This window comes from Nycticebus coucang, chromosome X, assembly GCF_027406575.1.
Source record: "Nycticebus coucang isolate mNycCou1 chromosome X, mNycCou1.pri, whole genome shotgun sequence".
NCBI lineage: Eukaryota > Metazoa > Chordata > Mammalia > Primates > Lorisidae > Nycticebus > Nycticebus coucang.
In genome coordinates this window covers 144,263,723-144,283,396 of record NC_069804.1, presented here as the reverse complement: position 1 = coordinate 144,283,396, position 19,674 = coordinate 144,263,723, and the positions used below count along the sequence as shown (strand labels likewise).

At 46.4% G+C, this 19,674-nt stretch overlaps 1 protein-coding gene across 1 annotated transcript; it reads right to left on the bottom strand.

The window, feature by feature from the left end:
• Positions 1–16,451: 16,451 nt before the first annotated feature.
• On the bottom strand, positions 16,452–19,307 carry SLC25A5 (solute carrier family 25 member 5). The gene is made up of 4 exons (XM_053579365.1): positions 19,081–19,307; positions 17,587–18,073; positions 17,216–17,356; positions 16,452–16,827 (listed from the first exon to the last, which is right to left on the bottom strand). The coding sequence occupies exons 1-4, from the start codon at positions 19,189–19,191 to the stop codon at positions 16,670–16,672; spliced, it is 897 nt and encodes a 298-aa protein (XP_053435340.1). The 5' UTR covers positions 19,192–19,307; the 3' UTR covers positions 16,452–16,669.
• Between the last annotated feature and the right edge of the window lie 367 nt (positions 19,308–19,674).

Below are 19,674 nucleotides of genomic sequence, written 5' to 3'. Positions count from 1 at the left end.
TAGCTGGGCATTGTGGTGGGTGCTTGTAGTCTCAGCTACGTGGGATGCTGAGGGAAGAGAATCGCTTAAGCCCAAGAGTTTGAGGTTGCTGTGAGTGGTGATGTCTCAGCACTCTACAGAGGGCGACACAGTGAGACTCTGTCTCAAAAAAACAAACAAACAAACAAACAAAAAGAAAAACAAAAAATGAAGTTCAATCCAATCATCATGGCCCATCTCAAATCTCACCTCCATGGTGGAGCCTTCACTGACCACCCACACACAGTCATGCTCCCTTCTCTGAATTCATTTAACACTATTGTCTGGACAGCTCAGGCTCTAACAACTTATTTGGCACATGTCTGATATTCTTGCATCCTTAACTCAAACATCTATGTACATATGAATCCTATCATCTTTTTTTTTTTTTTGAGACAGAGTCTCACTATGTCACCCTGGTAGAGTGCCATGGCGTCACAGCTCACAGCAACCTCCAACTCTTGGACTTAAGCGATTCTCTTGCCTCAGCCTCCCAAGTAACTGGGACTACAGGTGCCCACCACAACGCCCAGCTATTTTTTGTTGCAGTTGTCATTGTTGTTCACCTGGCCTAGGCCAGGTTTGAACTCGCCACCATTGGTATATGTGGCTGGCACTATAGCCACTGTGTTATGGCCTCAAGCCAAATCATGTCATCTCAATTTGACTGGTCCTCTTATCACCCAGGAAACATTTTCATTCTCAAGAGACATTGAGTACCTACTATGTGTTTTAACAGTAGAAAACATTGCAAACCTTTGTGGAGCCTTTCTAAGTTAACAAAGAGCTTTTGTAACTATTTTATCATTTGATTATAAAAAAATACTACCACTTTCATTTTATATTTCAACTTAATATCCAAGTTGGAATAGCTATTATCAAAAAGACTATGGATAATATATATTTCAAAATAGCTAGAAGATTTGAAATGTTCCCAGCACAGAGAAATGATAAATGTTTAAGGTGATGGATATCCTAAAAACCCTCATTTGGTCATTATATATTATATGCATGTATCAAAATATCACATGTGCCCCATAAATATTTACAAATGTGTATCAAAACAAAATGAAACAAAAATAAATGTGTACTGCTAGAAATGTAAATTACTTCACAGATAAATAGTTGACTAGTTGAAATTCCACACGAACTTTATGGACACCCTGTATATTGTTCTTAAGAAAGTGAAAACTATAAACCTGGCTGTTGCATTCTCTGACCACATCTACTCTACCCTACTCCAGACTCCCTCAGACACAGAGGAAACTGAGACTCAGAGAAGTGACATGGTGTGCCCAAGCTGGTGCGTATGGGGGATTATCTGACTCTAAATGTCTTACTGTTCCCATTTTTCCATGCTGCCTCCCATGAAAGCAAGGGCCCTGTTTATACCTAGCTGCGTCCCTGGTGCCCAGTATAGGAGTCTTCACCAACGCTGGGGCTCAGCAAATGTTTCCATACCCATAAACTCCCCTGCAGATGTGCTTCCTTTGCACGAAGGTATTGCCTTATGAGGTGGGCTGTACCAGCTCCATCTGGTCGGTGAAGGCTCAAAGTGGCAACTGAGCCCAGGCAGGCATTCTCCTACATGTCCCTTTCCCCACCCCTAGGCTCATTGACCTTAGACACCCTGAGAGTCTCCTTTAGAAGTCACGACAGTGACAGCTAGTTGTAACACATCACCTATTTGCTGGGTACTCACTATGTGTCTACCAGTGTGCCAGGGGCCATGTGTGATAGGAGGAGAAACACAAGGTGTGCTATTGTTGAGGGGCAGTGACCTGTCCAATACTAATCTGACACACTTAGCAACCAGGCAGCACATAGCCAAGTTCTAAATTATGCAGTGCTGGACCAGGTGCAGTGGCTCACACTTACAATCCCAGAACTTTGAAAGGCTGAGGCAGGAGGACCACCTAAAGCCAAGAGCTCAAGACCAGCCTGGGCAACATAATGAAAAAAAAAAAAAAGGAAGGAGGGGGAAGAAGAGGAGGAGAAGGAGAAGAAGAATTATCTGTGCATAATGGCAGGTGCCTATGTAGTCCCAGCTATTTGGGAGGCTGAGTCAAGAGGATCACTTGAGCCCAGGAGTTTGAGGTTGCTGTGAGCTGTGATGATGCCACCACTCTCTAGCCTGGGCAACAGAGCACGACCCTGTTTCAGAAAGGAAACAAAGCAAGCAAGTGAGCAGCACTGATGATGTTCTGTGGGTCCAGGCAAGAGAGCAAGACCCTGTCTATAAACAAACGAAGAAACAGATGACTGAATGAACAAATAAGTAACGCGGTGCTGATGATGCTTTGTGGATCCAGGTAACAGAGCAAGACGCTATCTCATAAATAAATAAGTAAATGAACGAACGAATGAATGGATAATGCCGTGCTGATGATGCTTTGCGGGTCCAGGAGAAGGAGAGCGCGGCTGGAGCGGTCAGGAGAAACTTCTCAGAGGAGGTGGGGAGGTGGGAAGCAGCCTGCGAGGAGCGCGGCGCTGTCAGGCCAAGGCGAGGAACAGCGCGCCCTCTGCAGGCAGCTGTGGGAAGGCGGCCAGAAACCGGCAGCGCGCGGCGGACTGCAGCGCCAGGGGTTCGACTTTGGCGGCTGTGGCTGCGCTGCGGCTTTTACGTCTGTATCTTTCCTCCAGCATTGAACTTAAGCGGTTTTCATTAGCATTTGGGACGATAACAGCCGCGTTTTCCTCTAAAGGCGCGCCCAGCTCTAGTCTCTCCTAGTTGTCCTCAATTCCCCGCTTGTCAGGAGGGAGCATTTCCTTCTGCTACTCGCCACATTCCCAGCAGACTACTTCAGCCAACATACTGAGAGCGTCCCCGACAAAGTTCCCCGTGGGCAAATAACCCGGCATCTAAAGGGAAGAGGCAGGCCTCTGCGAGAGACCGAGACACTCCGCGGTTATTTACAAACACTCGAGCGCATATTCTGTGCAAAACGATGTGCCAAGCGCCTCTTTCTTTCTTTCTTTCTTTTTCTTTTGAAACAGAGTCTCACTTTGTCGCCCTGAGTAGAGTGCCGTAGCGTCATAGCTCACAGCAACCTCAAACACTTGGGCTCAAGTGATTCTCTTGCCTCAGCCACTTGAGTAGCTGGGATTACAGGCGCCTGCTACAACGCCCAGCTATTTTTAGAGATGGAGCTATCGCTCTTGCTCAGGCTGTTCTGGAACCCATGAGCTCAGGCAATCCACCTGCCTCGGCCTCCCAGAGTGCTAGAATTACAGGTGTGAGCCACTGTGCCTGGTCCCAAGCGCCTGTTAAATACTAACTCATTTACTCTACACTACAGTGACAGGCAGCTGCTGTTGTTGACTCCATTTCATGGCTGAATAAGACGAGGCCCCAAGAGCCTAGCAGCTTGCTCATAGTTTCACAGCTGAAAAGGGGCGGAGCTATGCTGTCAACCTCTGTACCCAATAGGCGGAGGGTTCCCAGCCTGAGCCACGCCCCTTCCTCTGGGTCTCCCTGGTCATTTTCCAGGCACCACACCGTCCATGCCGCTTCCTGACCCTTTCTAAGTGAGGGTCCTCTGCTTTCAGGGTTTTCAGCTGCAGGTGCTCTATGTGGCTTAGTAAGTGCCTCAGTTTCCTCATCTGGAAAATGGTAACCATAGCACTTCCCTCAGAAGGCCGCTGAAAGGATCAAATGAGGGAATCCATCAAAGCTCAAGAAATGAAAATGGGTGGTATTACTGAATAGTAAGAGACCTAGTCTCCTGGTGTACCCTTTAGGTGCTCCCCAGTCACAGGGCCAGGAAACAAACCTCACTTGCTTTCTGAGCAGGTCAAAGAGAGTCATATTTACCGTAGTGTTTTCATTGGCATTGGCTTTCAGTGGCTGGGATTGTCTTAGAGCTGGGAACATTTGGCCCAGGCCCGGGAGCATGTCTAGCCTAATCAGCCCTAATCAGTCACATGGCTGTGCAGTTGGTACTGCAATAATGGCAGCGTCCTCAGGTGCCCCAGCGATATTATTGTTCCTCTTCCCTTGGAGTGGCCTGAGTCATCTTGTGTGGCAGACAGTGTTCATTACTATCACCATCACAACCAGACACCACTAAGTGCCTACTATGTGGAGGGCTCTGTGTTAGGGGCTCAAGACCAAATGGGCAGCACAGGCCTACATCCTGGGAACACAGAAGGGTAGAAGCACTTGACGTGGAGTCAGACCTGTTTTTCACACAGATTTGGGGTGGGTGGGGGGTGTCCTAAGGCCCTGGATTTTTAGTTCTCTAGCATGGATAACACAGCAGCCACACAGAAACTGAGTGATTTCCAAACCCCTGCTATATCCACATCTTCCCTCCAAGCCCAGGGACTGGGCAAACAATAACTGCAAGTTAGAAAGGCCCTGTACCATTTGTTACTGCAGAAGCAGAATTGTTGCCAGTTATCAAGGGGCTGGGTCCAGACAAAATTCATTCATGCCAATCAATAACCCAAGGGACAAATCCTACAGTACATCATTCATTCATTCTCTCATTTCTCCCTCCAATGAACATTTACCACACAGCCACTATGTGTCAGGTTCTATGCTTGGTGTTAGGAATGTGAAGAACAAGGCATAGCCCCTGATGGAGACACACAATTAAACACTTGGTTACCATACCATGAAATAAAGAATATAATTCAGTTATTGAACACATATTTCTTGAACATCTACTATGTGTCAGGCACTGTTCTAGGCACCAGGGATACAACCATGGATGAAACAGACAAAAATCCCTCCCCTTGTGAAACTGACAGAAGTAGACTACTTTAGAAGTCTAAATGAGAGAGAGCAGTGTGTACTGGCTGGTGGAGTCTGGAAAGGCTTACCGAGGAGGTGTGATCTGAGCTGGGTCTTGAAGGACTATACCCTGGCTGAGAGGCAGGGAAGGAATGCTGGGAAAAGTCATAGTACAACTGAGCTTGGAAATATGAAAGTGAACAGCATGCTTAGGGAATAGCAAGTGGAACCACAGAGCATGTGCAGGAGGAGGAACAGAACACGAGGTGTGTGAGCTGTCTCTCCATATAAGGTGCAATCAGATAAAATATCCCAAAGCCCAGGTCTCCACATTTTTCTGAAAGCCAACCCTGGCCCAACCTTACCTGCTCCTGTGGTTGTGTTAGTCAATTTGGGTCTTACCCAATGGTCTAATAACCCCAGCCTCAGGCTTTTATGTAACCTTAGAGTGGGGCTCAGCATTCCTTGCTAAGAGCCTTCATTTAGGCTGGGCACAGTGGCTCATGCCTGTAATCCTAGCACTCTGGGAGGTTGAGGAGGGTTAATTGCTTGAGCTCATGAGTTCAAGACCAGCCTGAGGAGGAGTGAGACCCCCGTCTTTGAAAATAGCCAGCACTGTGTCAGGCGCCTGTAGTCCTAGCTACTCAGGAGGCTGAGGCAAGAGGATCTGTTCAGTCCAAGAGTTTAAGGTTGCTGTGATGCTGTGAGCTATGATGCCACGGCACTCAACCCAGGTTAACAAAATGAGACCCTGTCTAACCAAAAGAAAAAAAAAAGAGCCTTCATTTACAAGGAAGGTCTGTCCTGGAAAAGCCAAAGAAACTTGAATAAAGTTAAATTTAACTCTAGAACTTTAGGGTCAAGTCATTTTTCTGTGACAATAATTTTTAAATTGGCTGAAAATAGAAAATAACCCATACTCTAAAAATGGACTCTGTGATTATAATAATATAATAATATAACCAAAGAGTGTTTTGGTTATTATAATTTCTATTTAACATTTGTCAAATGGATTTTGTTGCTTGGTATAGAAATTAGCTAGCTTTTATATTGTAATATATTTCATGACCAAGAATAAATAGCTGGACAGGATCACCTTGGGGTTCTCTTTAAAACCTTCTGTCAAGTCAGATAGCTTGGAGCACATTACTTTACTTCTCTAAGCCCCAATTTCACCAGCTGTGAAATGGAGTAAATAATAAGACCTACCACTTAGGGCTGTTATGAGGATCTGGAAGGTTCATCCATGTAAAGTGCGCAGCACAGCATCTGGCATGTGACAATTCAAAATAATGAGCTATGATCCTGCTTATGTAGTTTTTGAGAAATTGCTGGTACCTGGTTGTCTTGCTTGTTTAATCAGCTGAAGGAGGCTTAACTTAAATCAATCTGTCTAGCTCTAGAAACTCCAGAAAGAACCATAGCCTTGGGCAGCACCTATGGCTCAAGGAGTAGGACACTGGCCTCATATATGGAGGGTGGCAGGTTCAAACCCGGCTCTGACCAAAAACAGCAAAAAAAAAAAAAAAATAGCCCCTAAGTAGTTTTGAGAAATGATAATTGTAATTCAAACAGGAAAAGATAATTTCTAAGTTTCCTGGTGGACCAAATGAGGCACTAACCAGTGATGGGGTGTGTTATAACCCAAGATAGAGAAGTATGGAGCTGAACAGGAATTACAATTTCTTTTTTTTTTTTTTTTGTAGAGACAGAGTCTCACTGTACCGCCCTCCGGTAGAGAGCCGTGGCGTCACACGGCTCACAGCAACCTCTAACTCTTGGGCCTACGCGATTCTCTTGCCTCAGCCTCCCAAGCAGCTGGGACTACAGGCGCCCGCCACAACGCCCGGCTATTTTTTTGTTGCAGTTTTGGCCGGGGCTGGGTTTGAACCCGCCACCCTCGGCATATGGGGCCGGCGCCCTACTCACTGAGCCACAGGCGCCGCCCAGGAATTACAATTTCAATGGCCAAATTCCCAGCTTGCTATCCTAATTGGAAAACCATGAGGTTTTATCCAGAAGCCCAAGTGCCTTTACCCCCTGACCTTCACTTCTAGGGTACAGTCACTACAAGGCTCAATTTTTTTAAATAGTAAATGGACTCCTGAACCCTGAGCTTAATTGCAAAAGTGAAAGGAGATCTTTTGCTTTTAAAGATCTCAGGAACTTGTCTCTTCCCAGCAGTTTCTTTCCCTAGGGAGTGAAGTCACAGGGTTGGGTAATCAGGCTGGGACCTCATGCATTCCTTGAAATACTACAAGAGGAAAGGGAGCCACAAGAAGAACCCTGGCGATAACACAGTGTCCCCTGGGCAGCTGAGCAGCGTAGTCTGGTTGTGAGGCAGGACGGATTTACTTTCGGTCTTTGATCCCTTTTATAATCAGTGTTGTAAAGTAAGTGCCCTAACTTCGAGCTGGAGATTATTGCTACAGCCACATGTTCCTAGTCCATTCTAAAAGTGTCCTTTTCAGGTCCAGGGAGGTGGCTCATGCCTGTTATCCTAGCACTCTGGGAGGCCAGGGTGGTAATTCAAGACCAGCCTGAGCGAGAGCGAAACCCCATCACTACTAAAAATATAGAAAAATTAGGCAAGTTTTGTGACTGATGCCTGTAGTCCCAGCTACTTGGAAGGCTGAGGCAGGAAGATCACTTTAACCCAGGAGTGTGAGGTTGCTGTGAGTTAGGCTGAGTCCATGGCACTCTAGCCTGGGCCACAGAGTCAGACTATTTCTAAATAAATAAATAAATAAATAAAGTGCCGTTTTCCTTCTTTACAGCCCTTTCTCTCTCTTTCTGTGTGTGTGTGTGTGATTCATTTTCTATAGTACATGTGCCATTTTCTTGAGACTGAGAACATCTGAAGGTCAAAGATAAATCCATTACCAGTTGACTGTGAATGAAATGAATATAATTTAAAGCATGTTGATAAAACAATAACTTTTAAAATAATAGTAAAATTGTGTAAAGCAGGTTCCTGGCATTGTTCTAAGCACTTTATGCCTATTGACCTCTTGAATTTAAAATTTTTTGAAATTTATTTTTATTTTTTATTTTTGAGGCAGAGTTGCACTCTGTCACCTAGGCTAGAGTGCTGTGGCATCATTGTAGCTGACAGCAACCTCGAGCTCCTAGGCTCAAGAGATCCTCCTGCCTCAGCCTCTGGAATAGCTATGACTATAAATGCCCACCACAAGACCTGGCTAGTTTTTCTATTTTTAGTAGAGACAGGGTCTTGCTCTTATCAGGCTGGTCTTGAATTCCTGAGCTCAAGCAGTCCATCTGCCTCAGCCTCCCAGAGTGTTAGGATTATAGGTGTGAGCCACTGCACACAGTCTTTTTAATGTTTTAAAATTTTATTTTCGTTTTGCCTCCATTTCCTGGTGATGAGACTTTTTTTTTTTTTTTTTTAAGAGACAGGGTCTCACTTTATTGCCCTCACAGCTCACAGCAACCTCCAACTCCTGGGCTTAGGCGATTCTCTTGCCTCAGCCTCTGGAGTGGCTGGGACTACAGGCGCCCATCACAATGCCTGGTTATTTTTTTGTTGCAGTTTGGCCGAGGCTGGGTTTGAACCTACCACCCTCAGTATATGGGGCCGGTGCCCTACTCACTGACCCACAGGCACCGCCCAAAACTATTAACCCTTTAATCTTCTCACTATTCCTCTGAGGTAGGTACTATTTTTATAACCATATTTCAAGTAGAAAAACTGAGGTATAGAGCAGTTACATTGTCAAGTGAGAAAGTAGTATTTGAAAATGATACTTCTACCCCCAAAACTTCTCATGAGTGGGTTCTGAGCAGGAAGGCAGGAGCAGTATGCTCCACTCTGGGCAACATCAGGTGAGCTCCATACCTTGGTGGGCCTCTACCCTGATGTACAGGACTGGCTCCAAATCCCTCCATCTACTCTTGCTCCACAAGCAGGAGTAAATCTGGGTTTTGTGAAGGTACCAGCATATATAATTTTGGCACCCTTTTTAAAAAAGCACACATACACAGGCTGGGCAAGGTGGCTCAAGCCTGTAATCTTAACATTCTGAGAGGCTGAGGTGGGTGGATTGCCTGAGCTCAGGAGCTCAAGACCAGCCTGAGCAAGAGCAAGACCTCATCTCTACTAAGAATACAAAAATTAGCCAGGCATTGTGGCAGGTGTCTTTAGTCCCAGCAACTTGGGAGGCTGAGGCAGGAGGATCACCTGAGCCCAAGAGTTTGAGGTTGCTGTGAGCTGTGAGGCCAGGGCCCTCTAGTCAGGGTGACAGAGTGAGACTCTGTCTCAAAAAAAAGAAAAAAAAAAAAACTAAACAAAAACACAAATACAAAAATATCTTTTGAAATTTTTATAAAACCCAAATGAACGAGTTGCCAGGGCCCCTGCTAACACTTGGAAGGGGCCCATGGAAGGGGTGTCTCTGATGGGAAGGGTCATTAGCTTCACAGAACACCTGCCTCTGTTTCTCACCAAGCCAGGCAGTGGAGCTCATTTAGACAAGAGTGTTTTCCTTTTCACTCCCACAAACATGCGGTCCTTGGAAGTTGATCCGGGAACAGCTATTTAGCTGAGACCTTGCTCTTGTTATGTCTTTTCAGCCACAACCATTTCCATTCTGGTAGTGAAAACATTAGGGACCATGAAACGCGTCATGTGATCAGATTCAGCATGTTGTCTTAAATCTGGACAGTGCTAAATTTCCTCCCTGTGTTACAAAAGTTGCTCAAGGAAGTGAAATCCCAGGATAGATGTTTACCATCAAAATAAGACCCCTCTTCCACTGTCCCCTGCGTCGTCATGGAAAAGCCATGGATTAATAGACTCCTTTAATTTCACTCAGTTTTGTCTCCAAAGAGGGTCCAGTGAAAACAACCGGCCAATCTGTCACTTGAACACTGTTTATATTTGTTGCTGGGATACCAAAGGCTTTTTAAGCCTTTGGCTAAGAAGAGCACCATGCGTCTGACCTTGTTCACCTACACATAAAGCAAATAATGGCTGAAATGATAGGAAAAATCCTCTAATTATTTTGAGTGGAACACAAGGCATTTTTGCATCCCAAAATTTCAGCATCCAGTATTTGTTGCTCGATAAATTTCAAACTGCATATGGAAGTACACATTACACATAATAGGATGAGGCTTTCAGAAGACTGTTAATTATCTTGAGGTAAATCAGATCACCTTTGACCCAAACCCCAAGCTGTAATTTTGTTGCTCAGCTTCTTGGTCCTGAAATTAATGTAAATCTTTACATTCGTAATTTTACTTGCCAACACCAACCCACCCACACAGTCTGTAAATGACTGCTCTGAGTCAGAGACTATTCACTTATGATTATGTTAGAGATTTTAAAATGTTCTCTGGAAAAATTAAATCACCAAATCCCAGTCCTTTCATTGATTTTGCTTTATATAAAAATGATGGAGCAGGAGAACGTCTAAATTGGAAGAGACTCTATAGAGTTTGTCTTTTCCCCAAATTCCTCCTTTCTCAGATGAGAAACTGAGGCTCTGATGTTAGAAGTGACTTGCCCACAAGTTACTCAGTGACCAAAGCTAAAATCTAAATGGAAAGGGCTGGGTTAAGGTTTTAATAAAGGGCCACACTTAGAAATCTGAGGATTCAGAAGCTACCTCTTCCCTGCCTTCCTGCCTCCGACAGCCTCTGTTAAGTCCCGGCACCCCACAGCCTGAGACTTCTAAAAGAAACCATGCCATTTTCAATCTAAGTAGTCAGAATATGATTCAGATAAAACAAATAAGCAACCGTTACAACAATATGCATTATTTTGGTGGGGGAGGGATGGATATAAAAGAAACTGTTCATAATGATGACTTTCGAGGAAGGGGATAGGGATGGGAGAGGCAGGACAGGGGGATGTTTATTTTTCATTTTACATCTTTTCTTTACTATTTGGCTTTTTTCATCATGTACAGATGTCAATTGTATTTAAAACCTAAAAAGCAATTTAGAAATGCAGTGGTCACAAACTTCAAAGGTGAGATAAAATTTACCCCAGTAGCCCTGGGGCTTGAAAATCTAGTATACAGTAAAGCAGTACTTTTAACAGTTTTTCTCCCAAAGTCTCCAATAATGGCAGAGGAGGTTGAATGGGTTCCCCCAGGAGTCTGGGAGCCAGAAATGGTCCTTGCATACAAGAACTCTCTTTGCAGTTTATGTTTTTAGCATGCCTTCAAATTAATAGGCTCTCTAGCATTTCTCCATCTCTTCTAATACCAAAATAATGGCTTAAATGACTTACCATCCACGAAAACTGCCCCTCGGGGAAGACACCCTTCGTTTCTTTCTCGGGCGGTCGGAGCACCCGCAGCACACTGCCTCCAGTGACTGAGTGGAGAGGCCCCCTGGAAGAGGAAGCGCGGCTGTGCACGAGCTGACCTGTATTCTGACTCTCTCACCTGGAATCAGGCTTCACGGATCTTGTTATGCACTGAATAGTAACAAATAACGGCATAAATTAGGTGTCGCTAAGATTGTGTACCATCAACGTTTGCATGAGCATAATGGACATAATGAATTCTATAGCACTATCCTGCACAGCTTGGAGAGATTAAAACCACTTTGTCTTTAAATTAAATTTCAAAAATCATTGAACAAGAAGAAAAAGACACACACACACACACACACACACACAATCCCACCTCATCTATGTCAGCCACCCAATGGTAGAAGGCACCACTACTTGCTTTCTAATCATTAATGCCTGCTCCTCGGTTTATTTTAATAGCTGCCAGCTTGGTGAGTCCACATCTATTCTAACAACCATAAAGGGGACTCGGTCCTCTTGTATTGTGTAGCCAACCCTAAGTGGAGAGCCTTTTATCCCCTTTCAGAATAAAATCTATAACTGAAAAAGACCTAAGCTGAAGTTTATTTTGTATAAATATTACATAATCTGTCTAGGTTGTTGCATAAAAAGAAAAGTGGGCTTGAATTCATTTTTAAGCAGCACTGAGCTTGGACAAATCTTCATTCAGCAAACCTGGGTGCCTAATTATGAGCTCATACTGGAGTGCTCACTAGGTGCCAGTTATCATGCTTACTGCTCTACATGCTTTAATAGTATTTAACCCTCACTCACTGGACCCCTAAGAAATATGGCTAGCATTAGTATATCCCCATTTCACAGATGAGGAAACTGAGGCTCATCTGACTTGCCCAACATCATACAAATAAGTAGCAAGGCCAGGATTAAAATCCAGGTAGTTCTGATCCTAGAGCCCCCCAAATCCAAACTTGCCTCCTAATAATTACGATAGTCAACTATTTATGGAGTGCTTGCATATGTTCTATGGTAGGCACTTTGCATAAATTATGTAATCTTTGCAACAGGCCTCTGAGGCAGGCATTATTAATATCCTCATTTTATTTTCAATTTTTTTGAGACAGAGTCTCACTATGTCACCCTGTGATGTCACTAGTGCCGTGGCATCACAGCTCATAGTAACCTCCAACTCCTGGGCTTAAGCGATTCTCTTGCCTCAGCCTCCCAAGTAGCTGGGACTATAGGCACCTGCCACAATGCCTGGCTATTTTTTGGTTGTAGTTGTCATTGTTGTTTGACAGGTCTGGTCTGGGTTCGAACCTGCCAGCCCTGGTGTATGTGGCCAGCACCCTAGCCACTGAGCTACAGGCACCAAGCCTTAATATCCTCACTGTATTTTATTTTTTTTGAGACAGTGTCTCACTCAGTTGCCCTGGGTTGAGTGCTATGGCATCATAGTCCACAGCAACCTCAAACTCTTGGGCTTGAATGATTCTCTTGCTTCAGCCTCCCAAGTAGCTGGGACTACAGGTGCCCTCCACAATGCTGGCTATTTTTTATTTTATTTTATTTTTTTGTTTAGCAGGCCCAGGCTGAGATCAAAACCCAATAGCCCTGGAGCATGTGGCTGGCACCCTAACCACCGAACTGTGGGTGCCTAGCCAACGCTGGCTGTTTTTTAGAGACAGGGTCTTGCTCTCGCTCAGGCTGGTCTTGAAATCCTGAGCTCAAGCAATACACCCACCTTGGCCTCCCAGAGTGCTGGGATTACAGGTATGAGCCACCAAACCCGATCCAATATCCTCATTTTAAAAGGTAAGTGAAACTGAGGTTTAGAGAAATTAACTTTCCTACCCGCATGGTTAACTAGCAGAGTCCAGATTTTGAACCCAAGCCTGATACACGGAATTCTTTTTTTTTTTTTTTTTTATTGTTGGGGATTCATTGAGGGTACAATAAGCCAGGTTACACTGATTGCAATTGTTAGGTAAAGTCCCTCTTGATACACGAAATTCTTAACTAAGCTATACTATGATTCAGGGGCTTGGCCAGGGGTACACAGCAAAACACCTAGGCTCTCCCTGGCACTAATTCATGTCATGCAGACCTCTGTGAATAGCCTTTAATAAGCCAGTGTGGGATGAGCTTCACCCCTATACATGGGATCACCTATCCTTTTCTGTTTCTAATGTTGTGACTTGACAGACATGGCACTTCATTATTCATACATTGCTCATGTTACAAGCAAAATCTACCGGATTTCTGAGCCCTAATCAAGAGCTTCAGATATCGCAAACACTCTCTTGTGGATTCCATGAAAGGGCTTATCCAAGACAAACTTACGTTCTCCATTGACTGGGCTCATTAGTATGTTAGGCAAAATGCAGATGGTACATTTCCTCTCTGTAAAAACTAGTTTTGAGGTCGTGGCCCATGTCTAGCTCGCTCCATAATTTTTTTTTTTTTTTTGAGACAGAGTCTCACTATGTCACCCTTGTAGAGTGCTATAGCATCATAGCTCACAGCAACCTCAAACTCTTGGGCTTAAGTGATTCTCTTGCCTCAGCCTCCTAAGTAGCTGGGACTACAGGCGCCCGCCACAACGCCTGGCTATTTTTGTTGTTGTTGTTGTTGTTATTGTTGTTTTAGCAGGCCAGGGTTCAAACCCGCCAGCCTGGGTGTATGTGGCCGGTGCCCTACCCACTGAGCTACAGGTGCCACCCTCTCTCTAATCTTTTTTTTTTTTGTTTGTTTATTTTATTTATTTATTTTTGGCTTTTTTATTTTATATCGTTGCTTATTTTTTATTTCTTTACTTTTTTTTTTTTTGAGACAGGGTCCCACCCTATGCCCCTGAGCAGAATGCAGTGGGCGTGGTAGCTCACCACAACCTCAGACTTGGGTGCGGGCACCCCGCTGCCTCAGCCTCTGGAAGCCACTGGGATTACAGGCGCTCGCTGCAGCGCCCGGCTGGGTTTTTCCATTTTTTTCATGAGTCGGGGTCTCACTGTCGCTAAGGTGAGTCTCGAACTCCTGAGCTCAAGCGATTCTCCCTCCTCAGCCTCCCACAGTGCTGGGATGACAGGCGTGAGCCACCACGCCCGGCTCTTTTTTTTTTTTTTTTTTGAGACAGAGCCTCAAGCTGTCACCCTGGGTAGAGTACTGTGGCATCAGAGCTCACAGCAACCTCCAACTCCTGGGCTCAAGCGATTCTCCTGCCTCTGCCTCCCAAGTGGCTGGGACTACAGGAGCCTGGCTATTCTTTGGTTGCAGCTGTCATTGTTGTTTTGGCGGGCCCGAGCTGGATTCGAACCCGCTAGCTCAGGTGTATGTAGCTGGTGCCTTAGCCGCTTGAGCCATAGGTGCCGAGCCGCTCTCTATAATCTTTAACAGCACTGCAATCTCAGCACAAAGTAACTGTGCCAGCTCTAATCCTCTGCTTTGAATGGGATTAAATAAAAATGGCTTGAGTTGGCTTGGCACCTGTAGTTCAAGTGGCTAAGGCACCAGCCACATACACCAGAGCTGGCGGGTTCAAATCTAGCCCAGGCCTGCTGGGCAACAATGACAACAACCAAAAAAAAAAAAGCCAGGCATTGTGGTGGGCACCTGTAGTCCCAGCTACTTGGGAGATTGAGGCAAGAGAATTGCTTAAGCCCATGAGTTGAAGGTTGCTGTAAGCTGTGATGCCATGGCACTGTACCAAGGGTGACAGCTTGAGGCTCTGTCTTAAAAAAAAATGGCTTGGGGAGGCACCTGTGGCTCAGAAAAGGGACTGGCCCCATATACCAAGGGTGGTGGGTTCAAACCTGGCCCTGGCCAAACTGCAACAAACATTTAGCTGGGCATTATGGTGGGCGCCTGGAGTCCCAGCTACTCAGGAGGCTGAGGCAAGAGAATCACCTAAGCCCAGGAGTTGGAGGTTGCTGTGAGCTGTGACATCACAGCACTCTACTGAGGGCAATAAAGTGAGACTCTGTCTCAAAAAAAATGGCTAGAGCCAGGTGAAGATGAAGGAAGTCAACTGGATGAAAATTGTTAATTATTTAAATTTTCACATATTTTTCACCTAACAAACTTTTACCCTTTTATATTAATTCAGCTTATACTTCTTGATTAATAACCACAGGACTAGGAAAGGTGGGTCTGTAGTACATTTTGGAGAAAGCTCAATTCAGCTGTGACGGTCCATAGGCAATGGAGCAACGTATTTTTGGATCCCCTGAACCTGATCTTCATTTTGCTAATATGTTGGGAATGTCAATAGGTCCCACAACCAAATTAATCATTGATAAGTGGATGGCTGACAATTGGTTTATTTATTTTTTTGGAGTCTCAAGCTGTCACCCTGGGTAGAGTGCCACAGCGTCATAGCTCACAGCAACCTCCAACTCTTGGATTCATACGATCCTCTTGAGGTTTTTTTCTGTATTTTTAGTAGACAGGTGTCTCAATTTTTGCTCAGGCTGGTCTCGACCTTGTGAGTTCAAGCTATCCACCCACCTTGGCCTCCTACAGAGCTAGGATTACAGGCATGAGCCACTCCCCCAACACCTCCCCCCGCCCCCCTCCTTGATAATTTTTTCTTTTTTTGAGATAGTCTCCTTGGGGTGGCGCCTGTGGCTCAAGGAGTAGGGCGCCGGCCCCTTATACTGGGGGTAGGGGTGGGGGTGTCAAGCCCGGCCCCCGGCCAAAACTACAAAGAAAAAAAAATAGTCTCATTATGTTGCCCTCAGTAGAGTGGTATGGCGTCACAGCTCACAGCAACCTCCAACTCTTGGGCTTAAGCGATTCTCTTGCCTCAGCCTTCCAAGTAGCTGGGACTACAGGCACCTGCCAAAATGCTATTTTTTTTGGTTGTAGCTGTCATTCTTTGGCAGGCTGCCGCTGGGTTCAAGCTCACCAGCTCTGGTATATGTGGCTGGTGCCCTAGCCACTGAGCTACAGGTGCTAAGCCTGTTTTTTTTTTTTCTAAAGTGTCACTTTGTCACCCTTGGTAGAGTGCACTGGCATCATAGATCACAGCAACCTCAAACTCGTGGGCTCAAGCGATTCTCTTGCCTCAGCCCAAGTAGCTGGGACGACAGGCCTGCCCCCAATGCCTGGCTATTTTTTAGACGAGGTTTCACTCTGGCTCAGAGTCATCTCCAACCTGTGAGCTCAGGCAATCGGCCCGCCTCAGCCTCCCAGAATGCTAGGATTGCAGGTGTGAGCCACCCCTCCCGGCCCAACAGTTGGTTTTAAAAACAAAATTATCTCAGGAGACACTGTAGCATGTTAAAAACGTAGGATTTTGAAAAGGTAACACTTATTCAAATGTAGCACTTACTTGAATTTAAAATGTACTTTATATGAAAATAAACTGCAAACCAACAAAATTTTATTTTAGATATTTTTATTTTTCCAAATTTGTTATTCATCAGGAGTGACTGAAATAAAAAATATAATTGAGTCCCATCATCATCATGGAAATGGCTTTAAGAGAAAACTGGTCAGATGAATATTATTGCTTCCCATTTTCAACCAGTAAATAGTTACCATTGATAAATAGACAGCCATGAGCCTGTCGAGAATGTTCAAGATATGCTATATAATACAACATGCCTGTTCACAGGGGGAAACTAGGAAATAACTTATGTGTACTTCTTGATTTCATCGTATAAGACAAGCACAAAAGCACCACCCATGCCTCTGAGAACATTGGACCATGCACCCTTGAAAAAAGCTTTGCCTCCTTCATCACGAAGGATCTTCCTCCAGCAGTCAATCGTGCCACTGTACATGATGTCAGCTGTAAAGGATAAAGACGTAAAATTGGTGACGGAAGGCCGATCAAACGGCTAAGATTCATTAGACTAAATAAAGCAGAGCCCCACCTCTAAGAACTAATGTCAGCTTAAAACCCAACATTTACACATCAGCCCAGGCAGTACTGCAATATTAATGCTGTGACTAGACAACAGATCTGTAGACTACCCATAGGTCTTAACCTCTAATACCACTTAATGACTCTGATTCACAGGCCTCTGAAGGGCCCTTTCATAGGCAGCTGTGTAGCATAGATGCTATCAACCCCAGCCCTCAACCTGAACAGCTGTTTTTAAAGGCAGGCATCACTAGTTTGTGGCCACAGCTTATCCCATGCCCATGACTTTAACTTCCCCTCAAGTGGAACTTACTTCGTTTGCGCCCTGACTGCATCATCATGCGACGACGAACAGTGTCAAAAGGATAGGAAGTCAACCCAGCAACGGCAGTGACAGACTGTGCAATCATCCAACTGACGATGATGTGAGTATTCTTGGGATCTGGAAGCATTCCTGGGAAGAGGAAAGAAAAACTTTCACCCCCAAAGAAAAGTTTTACTGACTTGTTGTTCTTCATATGCACTAAACATTTCATTTGTACATGGGGATTATATTGGATGATAATTGGCTTTCTTTAGTAATTAAAAAAAAAAAAATCTCTGGCTCCTGGAAAACTAGGTTGGTATAATGATCTTTTAAACTGTCTCATAAGAACATAACTTTAAAGCACATAGCAAACTTACCCTTTGCAGTGTCATAGATACCGAAGTAGGCAGCTCGGTAGATGATAATACCCTGGACAGACACGTTAAAGCCTTGGTACAGGCCCCTAAGCCCATCAGATTTGTAGATCTTAACCAGGCAGTCACCAAGGCCTTTGAATTCCCTTTCCGCTCCAGCTTTACCCACATCAGCTGCTAGACGGGTACGAGCAAAATCAAGAGGGTACACAAAACACAGGGATGTGGCCCCAGCGGCACCACCTGATGCCAAATTCCCTGCAAAGTAGCGCCAGAACTGGGTCCTCTTGTCCACACCACCCAGGAAGATCTGCTTGTATTTATCTTTGAAGGCAAAGTTGAGAGCCTGGGTGGGGAAGTATCGGATGACATTGGCCAGGTTACCACGCCAGAAGGACAGGACTCCCTGCTCCTTGGGGATACGGACCACGCAGTCTATAATACCCTTGTATTGCTTATCCGCGGTGATTTGCTTGCTGGCATGCTGTACCTGCCGGACAGGAAGGAGGCCAACGGGGACAGTTATAACCGTGGAGAAGGGAAAGGGGTAGAGCATATTATCATCTCGATCAATCCTCCTTAAGATTGGCTCCTCTTTTCGCTAATTTTGTCTTCTACATCTCACAGTTTGGACTCTCCTAATAGCCACTGACGCTGTCACGGGGAGGGGGCGAGGAGGTGATCTAAACCATCACCTCACCAGAGGCATTAAGCCGCCACCCCTCTGGCTAGGAAGAGGTCACTCTCAAGCGGACCCACGACCTTTAGACTTGGAAGAAAGGTCATTATCGCAGACCCAGGTTCAGAGGCATTAGGGCGAGTCCCACGTAAGGCTCAGTCACCTTGGTTACCGCGGCCTACGCCTCACGTCTCCTGAGCTGCTTCCCTCCCGCTCCACGCCTACTCCACTCCCAGGGGTGACCTGAGCGCCACCATCCCTACGCTCGCCCAGGCGTGCCCACTAGAGCCGGAGCGCGAGCGCGCGCGCGGCGTAGGAAGGCAGGCGGAGCGGCGGCGCGGGGGCGGACGTAGAGGGCAGAGACGTAGAAGGCACACGCGCTTCCCGGCGTCGGCTTCCGGCCCGGCGATCTTTGAGCGCGTCTACGGGCTGGGCGGCCGCTGGACCCGGGCGCATGGCCTCGCCGAGGCTCGTCTCTCCTTGCCGCGACCTTGAGGTCTTCGACACAGGCTAATGTTCCTCTTTCTAGGAGGAACTTTCCGGCTTCGCCCTTGACTCCAAGGCGGGGATGACAGTTCCCCCTGGACTGACCCATCCGAGTGCGCTGCCTGGGGGATGCAGAGCCCCTGATCTTCCTCACCTCCCTCCGCCCCCGAACCCTTCCTGGACTTCTGACCTCAGGTCCCTGAGGGCATGTCCCTTAAATATGCCTTTGGGTTGGTCTACACTAAAGTTCCCTCTACGCCTCGGGCACCAGCTTTCGGTGTGACCCCCCACCCCGCCACTTCCTGGTTGGGCTTCTCGACCCCAGGACGTACCTGCAGCAGCAGCTTGACTCGCTCGATGGGCGCTACCGCGGTCTTGGAGATGGCCGCGGCCACTCCACCTGCCAGGAAGTCCTTGATGAAGGACACAGCGGCATCTGTCATGTTGAAAGGAAAGACGAGACACGCGACTGCAAGACAGAACTAGGCCGAGAACCGGCTTTGATTCCGGGGCTATGGGGCGGAGCGGAGCAAATGGCTGATTTATATACCGGGAGCCGGCGCTGGAGGGGCGGTATCGCAGGGCGGGCCGGGGCGGGCGCTGAGCGGCGGCGCGCGGGGCGGCAGGGCCGCTGACTGGCCCCGCGCGCGGAGGGAGGAGTCACTGAGGTAGAGCCAGGGACAGCCCGCCGCCGCCGGGGGCTCGCCCGCGGCACCTGACCTGGCGGGGGAGGGGTGAGCCTAGTGAATACCTGGGACCTAAACGCTGGACCCCGAGAGAAGCCTGGACTGGGGAGGAAGGTGGAGGTTACGGCGTACCTGGATAACCCCCCTGGAGCAGGGCCGGGACTAGGGTGAGGCACAATTGTTACGGGGATGGCCCCTAACCCCGGTAATCAAGATAAATAATATTTAATGCAGTATGGT

Excerpts from the sequence above, each read along its gene's own strand:
- SLC25A5 (XM_053579365.1), bottom strand. The coding sequence starts at position 19,191 with ATGACAGATGCCGCTGTGTCCTTCATCAAGGACTTCCTGGCAGGTGGA. Across the intron at positions 17,357-17,586 it reads TATCTATGACACTGCAAAGG|GAATGCTTCCAGATCCCAAG; the intron begins GTAAGTTTGCTA and ends TCCTCTTCCCAG. Across the intron at positions 16,828-17,215 it reads GCAGTCAGGGCGCAAACGAA|CTGACATCATGTACAGTGGC; the intron begins GTAAGTTCCACT and ends TATCCTTTACAG.